General features: G+C 37.4%; 1 protein-coding gene across 4 annotated transcripts; it reads left to right on the plus strand.

Moving 5' to 3' along the window:
- The first annotated feature begins 5,478 nt into the window (after positions 1-5,478).
- LOC120781746 (proton-associated sugar transporter A-like) lies at positions 5,479-24,063 on the plus strand. 4 transcript variants are annotated; one of them, XM_040113975.1, is made up of 4 exons: positions 5,479-6,032; positions 22,372-22,634; positions 23,671-23,728; positions 23,794-23,843. In XM_040113975.1, the coding sequence occupies exons 1-4, from the start codon at positions 5,845-5,847 to the stop codon at positions 23,795-23,797; spliced, it is 513 nt and encodes a 170-aa protein (XP_039969909.1). In that variant the 5' UTR covers positions 5,479-5,844; the 3' UTR covers positions 23,798-23,843. The 4 variants fall into 4 exon arrangements, with proteins under 4 accessions (XP_039969909.1, XP_039969910.1, XP_039969912.1 ...); XM_040113976.1 differs by having other exon boundaries at positions 23,677-23,728; XM_040113978.1 differs by lacking the exon at positions 23,671-23,728 and having other exon boundaries at positions 23,794-24,063.
- Positions 24,064-24,322: the final 259 nt, after the last annotated feature.

The raw sequence follows: 24,322 nt of genomic DNA on the forward strand, positions 1-24,322 counted from the left end.
ATTACAGAGCTGTATGCATTTTTTGGCATACTTATTATGACTGCTGCGAACCATAGTAATGGAGAACATGTTCGAGATTTATGGAGCGTCAAAAACTATCCCTTATATCGCGCCACAATGGGAGTCTACCGTTTCTGTTCGATATTGCGGTTCCTAAGATTTGACGATAAAAACACTCGTGTAACACGCTTACTAACTGATAAAGCAGCACCGATCAGTGAGTTGTGGACGATGATGAACAATAATCTTGCTGCACATTACAAGCCCAGCTCATGCTTGACAATTGATGAACAATTATTTCCTTACCGTGGACGCACACGGTTTACGCAGTACATACCGTCAAAACCTGCTAAATATGGTGTCAAGGTTTGGTGGATTTGCGATGCCACAAATGCATATCCACTGCATGGACAAATATATACTTGCCAAGCAGAAACTGGTAGGGAAACGAACCAAGGCGAACGAGTGGTGAAGGATTTGTCTGCCAAATACCAAGGAAGTGGCCGAAACATTACAATGGACAATTTGTTTACGACCTTGCCAGTTACAGAACTGCTTCTCACATGGAAACTCACGATCTTTGGAACTTTGCGCAAAAGCATATCATATATTCCTCGAGAAATGAAGCAGAACAAAAACAGGAGAATTAGTTCAACGACATTTGGCTTCAAAAATAATGTGACAATGTGCTCTTATGTTCCCAAAAAAAATAAAGCAGTAATTTTGCTTTCGACCATGCATAATAATGCTGAAATAGCTTACAGTGGGAAACCTGAAATAATTGAATATTATAATCGTACCAAAGGTGGTGTTGATCGAATCAACCAAATGTTTGCGGAATATCTAACACAAAGACAAACAAAACGATGGCCACTAGCGAAGTTCTTCAACATGTTGGACATTACAGCTCTTGCAGCCTACATTGTCTACGATTTGAATAACCCTATGTTGCCTTGGAGAACAAACAACAAGCGAAAGCAGATCCTGCGCAGCTTGGCTGAAGCATTGTGTATGCCCATTATTGAAGCCAGAGCCATAAATCGTCAAGTGACGCGAAATTTTTCGACTAAAATTGCTATTGAAGCATATTTCAACCGACCGGTGGAATCAATGGTGTCAACAGCAGCATCAATATCTGCCGCAGCGCGCACGCCAAAACCTGTGTCCGGATCTTGCTATTTATGTTACGCGCAAGAGGAAAAACGCCGTAGAAAAACCAGAAAGTTGTGCGCCAAATGTAAGAAGCCAATGTGTCTTGAACATTCGGTCAAATCAACAAATTGCTCTATTTGCCATGATTTTCCTTAGATATAAGATGCATTTTTATAATTTTTATAATAAAAGTCAATAATATAATGTGTGAAATGAATATTTTTAATTTTTCAAATAAAAAAATAATATAAAAAATGTTTTGTTTTGAGGAGGATTTTTACTATTGGGGTACAAACGTATCCCGGGTGTGTGTTTACGTATATAATGTGTTTGGAGGGCTGTAGCTCCTGAACCAATGGTCCGATCTGGTTCAAATTTTGAATTTGAACTCAAAGCTAAATAATCTTCCTAGATCCGAAGCGGTATAGAAGTATAGCGGTTCAAAAGTTACAACACTTCAAAGTTGAAAGTGGATACATTTGTACCAGGGTGTGTGTTCTAGGGTTAAGGTGCAAAACCAATCATATAGAGTGAAGTCAGCCGGATTTTCGAAAATCCTGATATTAGTTATATAAGAGCTAGGCCAAGTTTTCGCTCAAACTTATCTATTTTAGGCACAAAGATGCTCTGTTTTAATTAAAAGACGCTCTTTTATTTTCATTGGAATAACTCACATATTGGCCGATATGTGTGGTACAAAGTCCCCCTGAAGGTCGAAAATCTTTATATTAAGTATATGGGGGCTAAGGGAAGAATTTGTCTGATTCATCCAATTTTTGGCATACAGACAAGCCATTATAAGGGAAGGATTATCCCTTGATTTTAGTTACATATACATATATCACACATTGAGGGAAATGTTCTATCCAAAGTCAACTGTAAGTACCGGGGTCTAAATATTCGGTACCTAGGGGCTTGAACAGTTTTTATTGGACTTAAACAATTTTTGGTCACAATTTGGCAGGCACTAAATACATTATTCGTGAAAAGTTTTACCCTGTCATATTAATCGCTTCTTGATTTATATACTGGAAACTGAACGAATCAAGTGGAAACTAAAATTGTGCTATGTAGGAACTAGTCGTAATTTTTGTTCGATTTCGTCCATTTGCACAACGTGACATATAAATGCAAGAAGAATGCCACGTTCTAAATTTTGTCCCGAGTTATGGAATTTCACCAAAAGCTGCCACGTCCATCGTCCAATTTTCAAACCGACTATCATAAAGATTTTTTATACCATCTCGGCGGTAAAATTTTTTGTATCTGGAGTATTTAGTTATTGAGTTTTAGCGCTTTTAGTAATTTTGAACAGTACCTATATAGGTATATATATCCATTTTTATTGACAGTATAGAATTTCTTACAAAATTTGAACTTAGCAAATTTTGTTGTTGTAGTTGTAGTAGTTTAAGAGATATGTACAAGTAACTTGTTAGAGGGCGGTGACACTCCCTTCCTTTTTCCTTTCCTTTTTACCAAATCACAGCTTTATAACTCAATTTACAGCTTAGTTAGGGCGCCTTTTCGGCGTTGTGTCACATACTTTTCAGTTTTTTTGGCGTGAAGAACACATGAAAAATTTCAATTGTTTAACAAAAAATTATGTAAGATATTATTATTTCAAGAAATGGATCGTGAAAAAATATTTATATAATAGCACGAACATTTTTCTTTGACTTCACAAAATTTCATCGATTTAGTTGTTTATGAGAAAATAATTTTACATTTTATTGCGCTCTAAAATTCTACTTTGAATAGATTTAACAAAAAAAAGAATTTTGACGAAATATTTATATCACGGGGTATGCGTCTGGTCCTCTTCCTAATGAACTGCTAATTTTCAAAATCGGTGATTTTGCAAAATTTCATGGACCACTTGACGTGGTTTGACCCTATGGCTTAAATACACTTTTATATAAAGAACTTTTAAATGACTGATTCCATATTGAAGGGAATATACCCAACTTTCCACTTAAAAAATTCTGTATTCAAAGAACCAATTTTGGTGAGAGCCCCACCTTTTGCCAATAGCTTTCTTTCAGTAGTATAAGCTAACTAAAATCTTCCTTGCTCTCTCCTCAATGTTGGGTTGTCAAAAGAAGTTTCCATCCAGGATGAGCCCTAGATGCTTAGCTCTGTCAGCAAACCGAAGGCGCCGTTCGTCCATTGCTAGCATTTTCCACTTCCTTGTGAATAAAATCAGATCAGTCTTGCTAGGATTTATGGATATGCCGTTTTCATCAGTCCAGTTGCTTACGATACTTAGGTACCTCTGAGTTAGCTCGTACGCGGTATTCAGAAATTTTCCTTCACTCGAGTACTACAACGTACGGGTAGGCAATCACGCGGTATCCGACTTGCTCAAACTGTTTTTAGAAGATCGTTGACAATCATACTCCACAGAAGTGGCGAGAGAACACCTCCTTGAAGGGTCCCCTACTCAAGTTCCGTTATGCTCGGAACCATTCTGCCCCGAATGTTCTATTGCAGAGATGTTTGAAAAAGAGATGTTTAATCTAAGACATATTTAAATGTTGTTCAATATCCACTCGATATCGAGGAAGATTACTAGTACAAACTCTTTGTTCCTTATTGTCCTCTCAAGCCAGGAGACAAGAATGTCCAAGATGTTGTCCACTTTTGCAATAGAAGTCGAATTCTTGGAATACTATCGTTAAATGCATATCAATCCATTTCTTGACGAAAACAGCACCTTCAGTTTTATTTCTAAACATGAGAAACAAAATACCGGAAGAGATTTTATTGCGTTTAAAATATTTTCGCAATTAACTGAATGGTTATTGATTACCCCAATTTTTTTAATGCAAAATGCGATTATATTCTTATCGGATTCTAGTTTTTGTGTCGCCAATGCTCTATTTTATTTTTACATTATATAATTTTGAATAATTAATCACTATTCATGAAAATTTTTGGCTTCAACGCATTTTATTTGTTTTAAATCTCATTTCATTTTTATAATCACACATCAACGCTTAAAAACAAAAGTTAGTTAAAGTGAATTTTTTCTTAATTTCAGTTATTCTTAATTACTATTTATTTAATTTTTTATTATTTTAAATCAGCACTTCACTCAGTTTTCGACCTTTAAAAACACCATCAACATTGATTTCTAATGGTGTCGGTTTTGCTTTATGTAGTAAACCACATCATGGTAATGAAAAAAAAGAATGAGTATCACCTCGATCTTTAACCTGCCTTGCAAGTTTTTTTTTGTTTTTGCTCATTTTCGGTAGTTTTTGGACGTCTTATTTATAAACCCACGTCTCGTCACCAGTAATGATGCGTTTAATGAATCTAGGGTCCTCGGCTTATATAATATGTTAACGAATTTGAATTTGAATATACCAGTTCGCATATATGTAATTGACAAAAACTCATAAAACGTTCTATCCATCTCGATTAAGTACATTATAGGGGTAAAATGTGTCAATATGATTATTTTATGTTACTAGATGTTTGTTTGGAAAGAAGGTTTGGAAGATTGAGAATCATCGTTAAATAATAGAGGTTGTAATTAATGAAAAATTTTGTTTATTTTCATATAAAACACAGATGTCATCTTAGTTGCGAGAGTTGAATTTGAATTTTGAAAACCGGTAACATTATAATTCTCTCTTTTACTTTATAAGCATTTTATTTTTAATAATTTGAGAAAGGGTACATATTTCAAAAGATATTATCATCCTCATCATCCGCGATGGAAATCCCATAGTTAAATGCTTTGACGATGTACTTTTGTACGCGGGTGGCCCAATAACATCACCGCCTGATTAAGTCTTTCCCGCAAAATAATTTTACCATCCCGATAATACATTCTCGTTGAAGATTGCTGTTAAAATTTCACATAACTGGATTCGTATTTTTGTTTTTCCTATATAAAGAAACAGAGGTATACGCAAAATTTATAAAAATGGAAAAATCGATTGATGATTCGGTTCTTTTTGGAAGGAAATCACGCATTGAGCGCATGCACGCAGTTAGATTCTGCGCCGATACCAAATACTTCAATGCAAAGGAATTCTGCATCGTTTGATGGCCGTAGACAAAATGTGAATCCACTGACATATACTAGAAACCAAACACAACCAAGAACATGAGGAACAGTTGAAACGACAGCCACGGTGTTCTATTTTGCATACATACAGAAAAAGTTTTCTTCAGATGGGTTTAATAAATTAGAGCATCGCTTGTCAAGTGTATCGAGATAAAGAGAGACTATATTGAAGAATAAATCGCTATTTTGCCAAAATTTGTATGATGAAGTCTACGTTCTTATCGGGCTCTCTCGTATGTATAAAGTTTTTCGTCACTACAGCGCAAACGCGCATGCTTGAAAGTAGTAACGAAATATTGGTCTTATATGTTTATTTCCATATTTTAAATGCACGTATTGCGACACATGCTTATATAAATATGCACATATTTGACTAGTCGTACTATGTTTCGTTGGTCATGAAATAGTTTTTTGAGAGTTGAGCAAGGAAACGAAATAGTTATTGTGCTGTGTATTACTAGTATTAAGTCAAAATATTATTGGTTACATAAATTGTGTACATATATTGTTATCCTTACTCGTTATTTTTTATATAATAAAACCTCTCAATTTGTATGCATCGAATGTGAGTTTATAAGCTGTACAAAACTTTTACAAATTTTTTAATTACAATGGAGAAATTAAATGAATACGAGGGTTTTTCTGGTCGGCTGCATCACTGGCGTGAATCTTTTAAAGAACTAATTTTAACACAAAGGGAAAGGGATTCGACAAGCATTTTTGAATTTTTTAAGAATGCTGCGAATAAAAATTTTAGTGGAAATATTAGTGCTACTCAAGATTTTTCACACATATACAGGTAAAGTTGATATATTAGCTATGAATAAAATGATTTATTATTATATAATAAGTGCTCCATTTTTTGCGGTTAGCAACTATTAACGTTGCACTCAAATTTACTCTTAATTGGCTTAGTGTTTACGTATGTAGATACATATGTATTTTAATCGGAAGATTGATTTCAGAAAGAGAGGCACGTAAAGTAAAAGTTTCCCCTATTCACTATACACAGCATATTTGGTTAATTATAAAAACGTTTATACGAATATAGAAATATAAATAAATAAATATTAATTTCATACCACAAAGCTTTTGGAAGTTCAATAACCCTCTGAGGCAGCGCTTAAAAAAAAAATACTCATATGAAACACACCATTTTATCCCCTGCCAGCCTTTGTGCTGAATATCTCGTTCAGTACATGAGTTATATTCATAAAATAGTTTGGTTAGCGAGTTCTTTTAGGTAATGTCAACAGTTAAGGGATCACCTCAGTGTGAAATTTTCGAAAAAAAAAATGATTTTTTTGCTGCATTTTCGGATAGTACGAGTATACACATAACATTGTCTCAAATTTTGAAATCGAAATTCAAATTATTACGGTCGCTACAAAGTTTCTTGTAGAATGAGAACAGAATCGGGAACGCTCCAACTCCAATCTTTAAACGCGTTTTTCTCAGAATAGGGTTTTCGAAACAGTTTCCACTCCCAATAGAAGAGTTTTGCAGATAACTAGTTACGATTTGGAGAGAACATTTTTAATGTTATTCTCTAACGCACTATGGAAGCTTTTATTAAGCTATTGCATGGCTTCTATCGCGGGCCTTGAGCGCGGAGACCGAATCCAGAAATTCCGTAACGAAAAAACCTCACGCACCACGACACATGCATATGTACATATATTATTTCTTTGGCACATTTGTCTGTATGTTTACGAAAGCAAATGCGAGCCATATACATATGTACATATGTACATTCATAATAACAAGTGTCGCACGCTTCTTTCGCATCTGCGTTGTCACTGTCAACCAGTGGCCGAAGCTTGCGTTTCGTCAAAGAGTCAAGTGCTAAACACATTGAGCACGACAGACTACAAGCGACATCTGTCAAATATTAATATACACACGTTCTTAGGGACACAGTTATGTAGTTGGGCAGCTGCCTCAATACCTGTGTCCCTAAGAACGTGTGTATTCTAATATCTGTCGCGCTCATTGGTTCAGCACTTGTGTGATGACAGAAAATCCAAGGTGTGCCGAAAAAAATAAACAAATGGCCGCTATTGACCGCTTCTCTTGCCGCTGTAACAGCTTCGCCAACAAACTAGCGTAAATATGTATGCATATGCATGAGCTTGCATACATATTGGCGCAGATTTTTGCTAGTCACGGAAAAATATTTTAGAATGGACAAATATTATAAATCGACAACTCCGTTGTTGCCACTTTTCTGACTTCCTTCTGTGAAGAAGCATCAGAAAGTGGTTCAATTTATGATTTTTAGCTTTTGCCATCGTCGTGAGAAGACGCTTGTAGGCAAAGGCATGCTCGGGGAGGTGTTACGGCGTCTGTTTTCATGAATGAAGCGAGGTCGCCTGTAGAATTTGCGCCTGCGTTTATGAATGAAATCGTTTTTGTTCTAAAATTTACTACATTTGGGCTTCGCCAATTCGGCTGCCAAATTGACTTTTGATGCTTCTGCTATTTGAGCAATTGTTGTTTTTGGAGAACAATGCTTCAATTTTTTGTTGGTGACATATTCACATGTGTACTAGGCCGGGTCGATTTGTGGGGAGGCAAAAAAATCGCCCGTTGCTCTATGAAAATCATATTCTAGGGATTAAAATAAGATACTTTGCCGAAGGAACCATACCTCTGAAACGAATTTTGATGTCCCCCAATTTGGGTCGAACCTCTGGGAAGGGGCAAATTTTGAAAAATCCCAATTTGACCCCCTGGGGTGTTCCCCATACAATCATTTCAAAACATCACCATTTTTGGTGATTTACATGAAAAAATTAGCTAAATTGCTATGTTTTTTCTTTATTTTTATTTATTTATTTATAATAATATCTATTTTTTCTCTTAAGAAATTTATTTAGTCAGAACATATGTAAATGAAAAAAGTTAATTTTTTCTCTTAAGAAATTTATTTAGTCAGAACATATGTAAATGAAAAAAGTTAATTTAAGTGATAAAGTATCAGCTAGAACACGTGACTATTCAGATCAGCCAGACTCTCATACAGACGACAACAATGTAGGTGCGTCGCACATGGATTCTTCCAAAAACGATGCTGATGATGAATTTTCTCTTCCATCCTCTAAAACCAAACAAAACACACTACATAGTATTAGAACACACTGCTTTAGCTGCCCAAAGATTTGGAGTAAGTGATAGAGCAGCGGCCTTGAATGTTTTATCTGCTTTTCTGGGTGCCAAAAAAGCAGGTTTGATAACAGAGGATCAGGCTAGCTTTGTCACTGACAAATGCAAGATTAGTCGGGCAAAAAAAGTGTTAGAGTTAAGCTCCAAAACACCGAAAATATTAACTCTGTATATGGGCTGTATTTTGACCGCCGCAAAGACAATACACTTACACAAGTCAGCGAAGGTGAAAAGTACTACCGCGACACTGTCAAAGAGGAACACTTTGGCAACGTCACCTCTCCTTCCGGGTCAGCTGAGGATGAGACGCAAGCTATATGGCAACATTTACAAGACAATTCAGTTGATGTGGAACATCTAGAAGTTGTCGGTGCTGATGGCACCAACACGAACACAGGTTGGAAAGGTGGAATCATTCGGAAACTAGAAGAGAGAATAGGTAGGCCTTTACAGTGGGTTGTTTGTCTTCTACATTTCAACGAACTTCCATTTCGTGCTCTTTTCGAACACTTAGATGGTGTCTCAAAGAGTCCAAATAATTCTCTGGCGACATAGGTAAACTGCTCCCTGATTGTGAGAAGTTGCCTGTTGTCAAATTTGAAAGTTTTCCATCCTGCCAATTACCTTCTGAGGTTATTAATCCGACCCAACTTAGCACAGACCAAGCTTATCTCTATAAAATATCAGAAGCTGTTATTTCCGGTCAATGTTTCTCAGATTTAGCGTCGATGCATCCAGGTAACATGTGCAAATCTCTCTGGCTCACCTGTGCAAATAGAATTCTGAGATTATACATTTCTACTGACAAACCAACAAAGAAAATAAAGATTTTGGTCAAGTACATACTTACAGTTTACACACCTTTGTGGTTCTCAATAAGGTTCAACAGTTCAATCAAAGATGGCTCGCGCCATCTCTATGCTGCAATTCAAAGGTCGAGATACTTACCTGCTAAACTGCGCAAGGTTGTCGATTCATCCATTCTTTGCTCTTCCAGAAAACATTCTCCTTAGTATGATGACTGACGAACGGATAGAAGTCAGAAAGTTGGCCCTTGACCGTCTTCTGGCAGCCAGAGAAGCAGAGTCTGACACTGTATATGGAAGGGTTAGATGTATTAAAGTGCCAAAGCTGAATTTCAAATATAATAATTATTACGATATGATTAACTGGAAGACTATTACCTTGACTGTTTCACCAGTTCTTTGTTCAGTTTCTAACTAAGAACTCATAAAAGGGCTGTCGGTAGACACTGCAGAGGTATGGAAATTTAGTGAATTCCCCTCTCACACCGTGGCAGTCGTGAGAACCGTCAAACTGGTGACAGAGGCATCTTCTAAAGGTTTTGGCCCCCAATCTCGTGATAATTTTTTACGCTCCACACTGAAATCTAGGCAACAAGTGCCAAAGTTTAGTTCAAAATCTGATTTTATCAACAAATTTGACACAGATTCAGACTAAAACAAGCCTGATATATGGTTGGTTGGTTGGGTTGGGCTTGGGAGAAACCCGAAGAGCAGCCACCTCCACGCGGTGGGTTCTGGGTGACCAATACAGGTTAGCTGCAACAATTTTCACCTTGCGCTGTGGCGCGCCGCCTTTTCGCTCGTATCTCGGGAACGGTTCGTCCTACGGCCGTGATCACATACCATTTCGGTAGCAAATGACGTAACAAATAACTTTTGTTTTATACATTTTGCCATGAGATGCGATTTCCTGCGCTAGGTAGACAATTTCACGATTTTAGGCAAATTTCCGAAATTTCAAGGCCAGAGTTGGGGTTGAAGATGCAATCCGATCTCAAAACAAAAAGTTGCATTGAAATCAGGAAGTACTAAGGCAACTTTTCCGCACTATTAGAAATCCCGAATCGAAAAAGTCCGGAATCGACCCACCCTAATATACAGGAGCTTAATGAAACCATATCAAGGCCGTCAAACCAACGTTAAATACCAAGAAAATATTAGAACATTTATAAAATGTAAATGTGAGTGAATTAATATGAAATAACTAGGGAAGAGCTTAATACCGACCAAAAGTATTTATACTGACCGGTATTTATAATGACCGCTATCAGTACTTGTATATTTTCTCCTGATTAGCTAATATGGAAGCTGGAGCCCTTAACCATTCTAGATGACTAACAACAGCTAATCATTCTAAAATTGTATGCCACTCAGAATGACTCAGAAGAAAAGCCACGTACGTTATGAAAGTTTATGGACCAATGGGGTTTACAATAAAACGTAATTCTTCATACATTAACGGAGCCAAAAACATATGGCAAACCATTAATCTATGTCGTTATTTGAATTCCGATATGAAAGTACTCGTTGACAAGGTAATCCAACGAAATGGATACTTTGGTCACCCAGAAAATCTTCTCATTGCCATGCTTGGTGATGACAGAGAGATTTTAAGAAATCTTGCATATCGAAGAATTGTAAAACCAAGATCAGAGAAAGCTCGAAGACTTCGAGCCGTTAACGTACCTACATTCAACTTTGATGCCTAAGATTACACTGAGATTATTATGTGGCAAGACTCTGATATAACTAATCCATATCTAACTTTAAAAATGTTTGATGAAACCTTGCAAAACATTGTCAACCGTTCTTGGTACATGTAAGGATATTACAGATTTTCTATGCCACACCGAAGCTGTGGAGCGCTGCATTAAGTTGATAACAGAAGCATCGAACGCAGTTTGTGGGGAAAATAAACGAGATGACTTCATTAGGGCAAGACTGCTATCACGTCAACGAATGCCTCATTTCAATACAAAAAAAAGTTTTTTATGAGAATATTTTTCGTAATAAATGCTTAGAATGGCATTTTTTTATTTAAATGTTTGACTGTACTGGGGCACCTCAAAACATTAAGCCAGCTGTTTGATATTTTGATATTTTTTTTATATATTAAAAGGCAACTTTTCATAGCTATGCCGTTAAAAAACAGACAAAACATTTTTCTCCATACATTTCGCTCCACCTTAATGTACATATAAGTATATATGAATGTATGAACAAGCAGATTAATTAATAATGTAATATATATAAGTGATAAAATCATGATTTGATTTTCTGAACGCGCACATGCGTATACATATGAGCAAATAATAAGATTAATATGATAGCCGATATACATGTGTATGTATGTATGTATTTATTATTGTTGTGATAAATTCAATTTCTATTACTACTATTAGTATAGTATATTATGTAAAAATCAAATAAAATTATTAAATGTTCAAGTCCAAATTGACTGTAAATAGTACTATGCATGCATTCATACAAAATTTCAAACTTTTTTACGGGACCAGCAGGTACGGGAAAATCATTCGTTATCAAACTGATTATGGAAATTTACAATAGGTTCACTGATAATGATGGTTACTGCAATGCCTATATTACATGTGCTTCAACCGGCAAAGCTATTGACGGTACAGCTGTTCATACAGCGCTCAAAATTCCTCTTTCAAAACTTTTGCCTCTGTCATCAAAAACGTTGCAATTGTATAGATCTCTCTTCAGATATGTCGGAGTACTGATCATTGATGAAATTAGCATGGTTAGTGCAGAACTTCTACATAAAATTGATAATCGTCTAAAACAAATAACAGGCAAAAACACAGATTTCGGAAGTATAGATTATTTTTATCGGAGATTTACGGCAATTGCCACCAGTAAGATCGACACCAATTTACAAGACAGTCAGAACGAGCATGATTGGACCGCATTTATGGAGAAAATTAAAATTTTATCAACTCACCACAAAAATAGGTAATGGAGATGTACTAGATGAGCATGAGTTTCAACTTATTGAATCGAGATTTTTCAAAAGAGAGGATGTTGCTACATTATATCCTCATGGAGTTCGTTTATTTTTTAAAAATGAAGATGTTGCCGCCTAAAACAATTTGATTTTGAGCCAATGTGAAAACAAAGTTCTTTCAATGTCCGTAGACGTCATTATTGGCGCTAAAAGTGCTGAGAAAGAAGCTAATTTTAGACTTAAATTACATATAAAATCTGTTATTGACACTGGAGGACTGCCTTATCACATTACTTTTGTCATTGGAAAGCATTATGTTATTACAACTAACATCGACGTTTCTGATGGTTTGTGCAATGGTGCTGTTGATAAATTGGTACATCTAGAATTTGATGAAAGTAACACATTAATAAGAGTTTGGCTGGAATTTTGTGGTTTAAATAAAGTGGGTAGGAAAAAAGGCAAAAAGAAACCGCTCTAGCAGTGCAAAACAGAGTTGGCAATCTCGCTGTTCCCAATGAATTACAAACTCAAACATTTTCCATTAACTTCAGCTCTTGCTCTAACTATACATAAGTTGCAAGGTGGAACTTTTGACGAATACTTTTGAATAGTATATGAGTATAGTAAAGGACATTCTCAGAAACTCGTTTATGTTGCGCTCTCTCGGGTGACTAATATTGAAAAATTGTATATCACGACAAAAAACGATAATTCTACATTCAAGTTTTATCATAATCGAAAGCAAGCTGCTTCGACTGCATTTTTGTTGCAAAAATTCAAAAGACTGTCTTTAAATAGTGTTCAGGCGATAGCTCAAAGTGTATTAGATTTCATTAGTAATAGAAATGGAATTTCAATAATGACTTTCAACTGCCAAAGTCTAAATAGTCATAAATACGATTTACAATATTCAGTTACGAGACAAACAAATATGTTACTTCTTACCGAAATTTGCATGACGCATGATAATCCGATTGAAATACCTAATTTTAATTGTATTGTTCAATTCAAACGAGATACTGTTTCAAAAGGTGGGGTAGCTATTTACCAAAATGAAAGTGATACTATTACTTATATTATGACTCCGAATATTGAAATAAATAATGCATACGTTAGCGATGTTAATGTTAGGCGCTCAGTTGTTGGAGATATTTGTGCGTGCTTATGCAAACTTAGAAATGGCCTACAAATAGTTGTGGTAGCAATTTACATTTCTCCGAATCCAAAATTGGACGAGGTAGAGCATTCATCGCACTTTTACACTGAAGAAGGGTCGAAAATTGGTGCAAATGGTAATAAATTTCCACTTATCTTGGCTGGCGATTTCAACATTAACTTCGCTGATAAAAAATCAGAGCGGTTGACAACTTTTCTATCAAAAACATTGAATTTGAAAATGAATGAATAATCCACAAGAGTCCACAACAAAATATGGGACCATCATTGACGCAGTATTTTCTAGGTATTTAGAGGATATTAAGTCGCAAATTTATGTTTCTAATTTCAGTTATCATAAACCTACAGTTTCAATGATAAATAATCCTGAAAAACCAACAGCTTCTTCTTCTTCTTAATTGGCGTAGATACCGCTTACGCGATTATAGCAGAGTTAACAACAGCGCGCCAGGCGTTTCTTCTTTTCGCTATGTGGCGCCAATTGGATATTCCAAGCGAAGCCAGGTCCTTCTCCACCTGGTCCTTCCAACGGACTGGAGGTCTTCCTCTTCCTCTGCTTCCCCCGGCGGGTACTGCGTCGAATACTCTCAGAGCTGAAGTGTTTTCATCCATCCGGACAACATGACCTAGCCAGCGTAGCCGCTGTCTTCTAATTCGCTGAACTATGTCAATGTCGTCGTATATCTCGTACAGCTCATCGTTCCATCAAATGCGATATTCGCCGTGGCCAATGCGCAAAGGGCCATAAATCTTTCGCAGAATTTTTCTCTCGAAAACTCGTAACGCCGACTCATCGGTTGTTGTCATCGCCCAAGCCTCTGCACCATATAGCAGGAAGGGAATTATGAGCGACTTATAGAGTTTAGCTTTTGTTCGTCGAGAGAGGACTTTACTTTTCAATTGCCTACTCTGTCCGAAGTAGCACCTGTTGGCAAGAGCAATCCTGCGTTGGATTTCCAGGCTGACATTGTTGGTGGTGTAACCAACAGCTAATGTAAGATAATAAAACTCACATGAATTGTAAAATAATAAAAATATTTTAAACAATATTAACTTTTTATTTATTTAATAATAGAAAAATTTGTTTTCTTATCGGTCACCACGCTCAAAAAGTGTAACTTGAATTAATATCAAAGAAAAAGAAATACGGCATGAATAAAATAAATAAATAATTATAATTGCATAAGTTGATCCAAAATGCTATGCAATAGCTTTACCGCGGCAGTCCCCGAGTGCCACACGTCTTTTTTTTTATTTTTTTGAAATCTTCCTATTTTTCTAAGAAAAGCTGTCGAAGAAAGGGGCCAAATCAATAAAATTGGTTTAGATCCCTTTCTAGAGCTCCTATTCCCAATAAAATGACTTTCCATTATTTGGTCAGCTTTCCCTCCTATACTCGATATATATCGGGTGATTTTTTAAGAGCTTGATAACTTTTTTTAAAAAAAAAACGCATAAAATTTGCAAAATCTCATCGGTTCTTTATTTGAAACGTTAGATTGGTTCATGACATTTACTTTTTTGAAGATAATTTCATTTTAAATGTTCTTAATTTTCGGAAAGGCAACTTTTTCGAGCATTTCGGCCGGAATAGCCCGAATTTCTTCGGAAATGTTGTCTTCCAAAGCTGGAATAGTTGCTGGCTTATTTCTGTAGACTTTAGACTTGACGTAGCCCCACAAAAAATAGTCTAAAGGCGTTAAATCGCATGATCTTGGTGGCCAACTTACGGGTTCATTTCTTGAGATGAATTGTTCTCCGAAGTTTTCCCTCAAAATGGCCATAGAATCGCGAGCTGTGTGGCATGTAGCGCCATCTTGTTGAAACCACATGTCAACCAAGTTCAGTTCTTCCATTTTTGGCAACAAAAAGTTTGTTAGCATCGAACGATAGCGATTGCCATTCACCGTAACGTTGCGTCCAACAGCATCTTTGAAAAACTACGGTCCAATGATTCCACCAGCGTACAAACCACACCAAACAGTGCATTTTTCGGGATGCATGGGCAGTTCTTGAACGGCTTCTGGTTGCTCTTCACCCCAAATGCGGCAATTTTGCTTATTTACGTAGCCATTCAACCAGAAATGAGCCTCATCGCTGAACAAAATTTGTCGATAAAAAGCGGATTTTCTGCCAACTTTTCTAGGGCCCATTCACTGAAAATTCGACGTTGTGGCAGATCGTTCTGGCTTCAGTTCTTGCACGAGCTGTATTTTATACGGTTTTACACCAAGATCTTTGCGTAAAATCTTCCATGTGGTCGAATAACACAAACCCAATTGCTGCGAACGGCGACGAATCGACATTTCACGGTCTTCAGCCACACTCTCAGAAACAGACGCAATATTCTCTTCTGTACGCACTGTACGCATTCGTGTGGTTGGTTTAATGTCCAATAAAGTAAACTGAGTGCGAAACTTGGTCACAATCGCATTAATTGTTTGCTCACTTGGTCGATTATGTAGACCATAAATCGGACGTAAAGCGCGAAACACATTTCGAACCGAACACTGATTTTGGTAATAAAAATTCAATGATTTGCAAGCGTTGCTCGTTAGTAAGTCTATTCATGATGAAATGTCAAAGCATACTGAGCATCTTTCTCTTTGACACCATGTCTGAAATCCCACGTGATCTGTCAAATACTAATGCATGAAAATCCTAACCTCAAAAAAATCACCCGATATAAGCTAACGAGTGCGAACCAATAAATAAAATAGAAAAAAAAACAAGAACAAAGTAATAGCACAACTATTAGGAATTCGAAGCAATAAATAAAATAGAAAGAAAACAAAACAAACTAATAGCACAACTATTAGGAATAAAGAAAACGAAACACTCGCTCGTTAGTTCGTACATTGCGTATACAACAAAAATACAATAAGGAAAACGAAATACGCGTTCGTTATTCGATACGTTGTGTATACAACAAACATACAAACCGTTTATCTTAAAGATTCAAACGTATATATTGTTAACATATTGATATCAACACCCGCGGCATTAGTTCTGCTTTCTTCCGGCTGGACAAGGAAGTAAAGAAAATGGGTCTGGCAGTGAACGAGGGCAAGACAAAATATCTCCTGTCATCAAACAAACAGTCATCGCACAGTCAATCCAACGCAGGATTGCTCTTCCCAACAGGTGCTACTTCGGACTGAGTAGGCAATTAAAAAGTAAAGTCCTCTCTCGACGAACAAGATCCAAACTCTATAAGTCGCTCATAATCCCCGACCTGCTATATGGTGCAGAGGCTTGGACGATGACAGCAACCGATGAGTCGACGTTATGAGTTTTCGAGAGAAAGGTTCTGCGAAAGATTTATGGTCCTTTGCGCGTTGGCCATCGCGATTATCGCATTCGATGGAACGATGAGCTGTACGAGATATACGACGACATTGACGTAGTTCAGCGAATTAAAAGACAGCGGCTACGCTGGCTAGGTCATGTTGTCGAGATGGACGAAAATACCCCAGCTCTGAAAGTATTCGATGCAGTACCCGCCGGGGAAAGCAGAGGAAGAAGAAGGACCAAGTGGAGTTTGCATCTCATTTCTTCTACTTAATTGGCGTAGACACCGCTTACTCGATTATAGCCGAGTTAACAACAGCGTGCCAGTCGTTTCTTCTTTTCGCTACGCGTCACCAATTGGATATTCCAAGCGTAGCCAGGTCCTTCTCCACCTGGTCCTTCCAACGGACTCGAGGACTTCCTCGTCCTCTGCTTATCCAAGCGGGTACTGCGTCGAATACTTTCAGAGCTGGATTGTTTTCGTCCATTCGGTCAACACGACCTAGCCACGGTAGCCGCTGTCTTTTAATTCACTGAACTATCTCAATGTCATCATATATCTCATACAGCTCATCGTTCCATCGAATGCGATATTCGCTGTGGCCAACGCGCAAAGGCCCGTAAATCTTTCGCAGAATTTTTCTCTCGAAAACTCGCAACGTCAACTCATCAGTTGTTGTCATCGTCCAAGCTTCTGCACCATATAGCAGGACGGGAATTATGAGTGACTTATAGAGTTTGGTTTTTTTTCGTAGAGAGAGGACTTTACTTCTCAATTGCCTACAGAGTCCAAAGTAGCACCTGTTGGCAGGAGTTATCCTGCGTTGGATTTCCAGGCTGACATTGTTGGTGGTTTTAATGCTGGTTCCTAAATAGACGAAATTATCTACAACTTCAAAGTTATTACTGTCAACAGTGACGTGCGTGCCAAGCTCGATTAAGTTCTGCGGCTCGAACTATTTTCTCCAAAAGCAGATTGAAAAAGTCGCACGATAGGGAATCGCCTTGTCTGAAACCTCGTTTGGTATCGAACGGCTCGGAGAGGTCCTTCCCGATCCTGACGGAGCTTTTGGTGTTTCTCAACGTCAGTTTACACAGCCGTATTAGTTTAGCGGGGATACCAAATTCAAATATCGCGAAATAAATGCAGCTCTTTTTCGTGCTGTCGAAAGCAGCTGTGAAATCGACGAAGAAGTGGAGTGTGTCAATTTGGCGCATGGTGAATATCTGGTCGGTTAATGATTGGCCAGGTTTAAAGCCACACTGATAAGTTCCAATAAGTTTGTTGCCGGTGGGCTTTAATGTGTCACACAATACGCTCTATAGAACCTTATATGTGATGTTGAGGAGGCTTATCCCACAGTAGTTGGCGCAGACTGTGGGGTCTCTTTTTTGTGGATTGGGCAGAGCACACTTAAATTCCAATCCTTGGGCATGCTTTCGTCCGACCATATGTTGCAAAGAAGCTTATTCATGCTCCTTATCAGTTTTTCGCCGCCGTGTTTGAATAGCTAGGCCGGTAATCCATTGGCCCCCGCCGCTTTGTTTTTCTTCAAAGGGGTAATTGCTATTCGAACTTCTTCATGGTCGGGCAATGGAACGTCGGCTCCATCGTTATCGATTGGAGAATCGGGTTCGCCTTCTCCTGGCGTTGTGCGTTCACTGCCATTCAGCAGGCTGGAGAAGTGTTCCCCTCATAATTTAAGTATGCTCTGGTCATCGGTGGCTAGATCACCATTGGAGGTTCTACAAGAGTATGCTCCGGTCTTGAAACCTTCAGTTAGCCCCCGCATCTTTTCGTAGAATTTTCGGGCATTACCCTGTCGGCCAGCTATCAAGCTCTTTCTACTCACGCATTTCGGCCTCTTTCTTTTTCTGTCTGCAAATGCGTCTCGCTTCCCTCTTCAACTCTCGGTATCTATCCCATCCTGCACGTGTTGTGGTCCACCGTATCGTTGCGAGGTAGGCAGCCTGTTTTCTCTCCGCTGCAACACGGCACTCCTCGTCGTATCAGCTGTTCTTTTGCATTTTCCGAAAACCAATGGTTTTGGTTGCAGCTGAAGTGCCGTCCCACAGTTCCCTTATACCGAGTTATTGGCGAGTGCTCTCAGAGATTTTCTACGTTCGGCTATCTGTTGTGATTACAGCTTCTCGACGTCGAAACTTCTTTGTGTTTGTTGACGTGTCTTTTATGCTGCACAGAGGCGGCTGCGAATATTGGCTGCAACAAGGTAGTGGTCCGAGTCGATATTAGGACCTTGGAGTGTACGCACGTCTAGAACAGTGGAGACGTGTCTTCCGTCTATCACAACATGATCGATCTGGTTGGTGGCTTTTCGATCCGGAGACAGCCAGGTATCTTGATGAATTTTCATTTGCTGGAATCTAGTACCACAGATAACCATATTTCGGGCCCCGGCGAATTCGATCAGCCTCAATCCATTTGGGGATGTTTCGTTGTGGAGGCTGAATTTACCGACCGTAGTGCCAAATATACCTTCTTTACCCACCCTGGTATTAAAGTCACCAAGCACGACTTTGACATCGTGGCGGGGGCAGCTCTCAAGCGCTCATAGAAGGCATCTTTGCTCACATCGTCCTTCTCTTCCGTCGGGGCGTGGGCGCAAATCAGCGATATGTTGAAGAACATCGCTTTGATGCGGATTGTGTCTAGACGTTCATTCACCGAAGTGAATGATAGTACTCGGCGACGGAGTCTCTCTCCCACCACGAATCCCACACCAAACTTGCGCTCCTTTCTATGGGCACTGTAGTAGATGTCATAGGGACCTACTCGTCGCTGTCCTTGTTCCGTCCATCGCATTTCTTGGACGGCGGTGATGTCAGCCTTCACTCTAACGAGGACATCAACCAGCTGGGCAGCGGCACCTGCCCAATTAAGGGACCGGACATTCCAGGGGCATGCCCTCAATTCGTAGTCCTTATTTCGTTTGCCATGGTCGTCATCAAAAGGGGGGTCACACATCCGAGGCTTGTTGTTCCTTTTCATTCGGGGTGTTATTTACGTGGCGGGTCCCAAACCCAGCGCAAAACCCTATGTAGGGGATGTTTCGCCTTCTCAATTTAGCTCGCCTTCAAACGGATGTTCTTAGGCTACCCAGAGGATATTTGGTCAAAGACCGGAAGTCGTGAGCTGCTTGAGCCATATGTAAAAGAATCGTTTCTGGCCACTCCCAAGTGAATGGCGATCAGAGAACTTTCCTCACTTGCGTGAACTTCTACACATGACCCCATCCTCCATCACATATATATACTTGTATTTAAGTTCGTATCTCTCTGAATTAGTGAGGTCGATTTAGATATAATAATTAAACTGTAATAAGTGGGTGTGCGGTCTATAATATAGCAGTAATAATACACTAAACTTAATTTTACTTGGGTGTTAAAGAGCACGAATATTCTACGAGTAGTCCTGTTTACCTCACGATTGTTTCTAACACATGAAACTTATCGAGAAGGACATAGTGTCTTTCTTTACTTTTTTCGTTTATCGCTCATTCCCTGCTGGTGAAATCTTGAAAAAATAAGTAAGAAAGCTAAGTTCGGGTGCGTTCAAACATTTTATACTCTTGCAAGAATCAAAGCCAAGGAAATACCTAAATATGTTAAATGTCAACCAGAGGATCGAAATCTCAGCAATTATATATATATGTACATAAAGTCGATATAACTCATACACCGACAAATTCGGCATACGATTTGTTAGAAAAACGAAAATCGTTATATGTATTATTTGGGAATTGGAGTAGAATCAACCCGATTTCATCTAGTAGCTATTATCATGACACACACTAAAAAAATTTTCGATGGGTTTCATTAAAGCACCTCGCATGCAATCACCAATAATATGGAGCAAAGTCAGCCGGATGTTCGAAAATCCTGGTTATAGTTTCTGCCTAATTTTATCATCAAACATGTTCTGTAATTTTCATTGAGATAACTCAAATATTGGCTTATATGTGCAACATAAAATCACATGGAAGATAGCAAACCTTTATAGGTAAGGTATACCGGAGGTCAAAGAATTATTGACCCAATTCAACCCATTTTTATGCCAAAAGTCAACTATAGATACTAAGGTCCACATATTCGGTACCTAGGGGTTTTGGTTGGATTTGGAGAATTTTTTGTCATAAGGTGGCATACTATATGTACATACTTTAAAAATAATTTTATCTCGTTATATTACTTACTTCTTAATTTGAGTAATGAGAAGTGAAAGAATCAAAGGGAATTTAAAATTGTGTTATATGGGAAGTTGGTGGGTTCACACTGTGAAATAGGAACCTAACATATTAACCTGTAGGTTCCCGAGGTATGTGATTTCACCAAATAGTGGACAGTGCCACGCCCATCGTTCAATGTTCACAACAGTTCTCATAAAGCATAATTTCATGCCATTTCGGAAGTAAAATATAGGGTTATTGGCGTAATTAGTTATTTAGTTATTAGTAGTTTTCATCTTTACCGTTATATGGGGTGTCAGCGGAGTTATCTTCCGATCCATTTTCACACGGTCGGTAGAAATACTGAAAATATTTGCGATCAGAAAATTTGATTGTTTTAGCTTAAGTAGTTTAGGAGATATGTGCATCAAACAATTAGAGGGGGCCACTCCCCCTTAATCAAATTTTTTTTTCCACAGGTGTTCCTTGCTACTGTGATCCCTTGTGCCAAATAACAGTATTGTACCTCAATTTCGTGCTTAATTATGACACTTAATAGGTTTTCAGTAAATGGCAGGCGTGGCAGTGGTCCGATTACGCCCGTCTACAAACTCGAAATTTTTTTGTACCAAGAAACCCGCATACCAAGAGATCTCAGTTTTTACTCAAGTTACAGATTGCACGGACGGACGCACAGACAGAAAGTCACCCTGATTTTAACTTTTCTCGTCATCCTGATCTTTTATATAGATTTATACATTATAATCCTATATCTATCTCGCTTAGTTTTGTGTGATACATACAACCGTTAGGTGAAGAAAATTATCATATTCTGTAGCAACAGGTTGCAAAAGTATAAAAATGACATAACTTGATGAAGCTTATTATAAGTAATCCATCGCTTGGTATTGTAGATTGGCAGGATTAGGCCACGACAAATGAGATTTCCGAACTTTCGGTTGACTGTATGACGAATATACCGGTAAACATATGGGATATTTTTAAAACGTTCTAAGAGCCTCTCTCACTAATGACAGTGTGCGCTTGTGCATAAAATAAAGAAAAATCAGACCAAAATACCTCAGTTGAATTTCTAGCGTACACTATGTATCGTTTAATATGTTTCAGATGCCTTAACAAAATTAAGTGCATGCATTATATTGGATATAATATGCTACAGTTTAACTATGAACATGTATTAAAACGGTTCACGAATTATCTCAAATTTCTACTAAATACTAGGAGACTTATTTTCATAAGTTGTCTAGAATATAAAGTGCTCGGTTACACCTGATCCTAGCCCTTTCTTAGTTGTTTCATAATGTTTGAAAATACGTGAAAATATTTCTCCGGCTTTGATCTTTGCAAATTGCGAGAGTGTCAAATATTCGGCTCCTCCCGAAGTTAGGGATTCTCTTTTAGTATAATATAAAATTTTGGTAATACCTAAACATAGTTTCCAGACTTTGAATTTCTTATTTAACTTTTTCCCAATTTAGTCCTTTATTAACATACAAATATATTATTTAAAATATTTTACAGACATAAAACTCGCATGGAGTTCGTAAGGATTTCTGCAGCTGTTATGGGCATTGAGTTCTCGTATGCCGCTGAAACTGCCTTCGTTTCACCAACTCTGCTAAAAATTGGTATAGACCATCAACATATGACTTTAGTATGGGCTTTATCACCATTGATAGGGTTCATTGCGTGCCCTTTCTTAGGCTCGATTAGCGATCGCTGTAATCTAAATTTGGGGCGAAGAAGACCTTTTATAATTTTGCTGTCAATAGGAGTTATTTTTGGTATGTAATTTTTATAAAATAAATATAACTTCGTATTAAAACATCGTAACATCATTATGCATATAAAAATATTTTATACAAAAAGTATATGTAATGTTTATATTATTTATGCAGTGATGTCAGATTTACGGATATTTTTTTGAACCTGCAAGAGGTAGTGCGGATTCATACCCGGATTTTAAGATTTCCTCGAATTTATTATATTATAACATTTATTTTCTGTATATATAAAATATGTATTTTTGAAAATCACGAAAATTCGGTGGCTATAGTTTATATCTGCAGTCAAAGATGTTCTTGAGCAATACAATGTATTACGTATATGTGCTATTTTCAATAAATTTTAATAGCCGTTGGAATTATGCACATACGTACACATATGTATCTAAATTTTCATGATTACAGTCTACCTATAGTGTACAAAACAAATATAGCATTTCAATCAGAAACTCCCAAAATACAAGTTCTTTATAGTCGATTGGAAGACGTGCTCTAAAAATTAACTTCCTGTTGTGTAAAAGAAGATTAGACCGACAAAACCGATACGGAGTTTATAGAACCCAAATAGACAAAAGAAAACCAATTTACTTTGGAGCTTTGGGGATCTTAATTCAATGTAACAAACCAAGAAATCGATTCATTTCTTAAATAGTTCAGGCAATTTTACATAACTTTTGCTACAGAAAGTTTTTCCCATTTGCTGAAAAAGAGTTTAGCTGCGGCAAACTTGCTTTTTTAAAACCAAATAACTTCCCGCAGTCACGAAATATTCAGATATCGCAAGCACTCCAAATTTTTGGAAAAACTTCGCCACTATAACATTTAGTTTGCATAGTTAATTAGAAAAATAACTAGTAAGGAAGGCTAAATTCGGGCGTAATCGAACATTTCATAGTCTTGCAACTAGCTTTTAATTTTATGGCGTTTTGTGGGCGTGGCAGTTAATTGATAATGCTCATCTACGAACCCGTCCTTTTTTTTCTAACAAGCAACACATGTACCAAGTTTCATCACGATATCTCAACTTTTACTCAAGTTACAGCCCGCACAGACGGAGGGATTTCAGCTCGTCCCGTCATCCTGATCATTTATATGTATATATACATTATATATTATTATTATATTTATATATTCTTATATTTTTCTCGATTAATTTTAGGTGATATAAACAACCGTTAAGTTAACAAAACTAACATAGCATTTCCAAAACCAAAGATATTTGCTTAAAGTAGAAAAAAATAATACATTACTAAACAAGAAATTGTCAACTACCGTACGTAACGGTGCTTCTGTAGTGAATGTTAGACCTTAATATATGTGGAAGAAAATTAATTCTTTTGTAATTCAAATGTAATTATGTCAAGTGATTACAAAAAATTATAAAACTAACCATAAAACCATAAATTAAATAAAATAAAAGTTTTGATTACTTTTGATTAGAATTGTCAATTGAGTCTAAGAAACTTATCGAAAATTTTACGGAAATCTCTCTATAGCCCCGTTGGGAATTAACCGTTGATTTAATCAACAGGTGTCTTGCAGGGATAGCAGCCTCTAAATCATATTTTTGACTTTATTGTGCGTATGTGGTTTCAAATTCGTAAGTATGGATTTTTTTATTTGTAATTTAAATTTAACTATTTTTATACTTTAACTACATAGGTGTTATATGCGCTGAATGTACTTAA

Source organism: Bactrocera tryoni, unplaced genomic scaffold, assembly GCF_016617805.1.
Source record: "Bactrocera tryoni isolate S06 unplaced genomic scaffold, CSIRO_BtryS06_freeze2 scaffold_7, whole genome shotgun sequence".
Classification (NCBI taxonomy): domain Eukaryota; kingdom Metazoa; phylum Arthropoda; class Insecta; order Diptera; family Tephritidae; genus Bactrocera; species Bactrocera tryoni.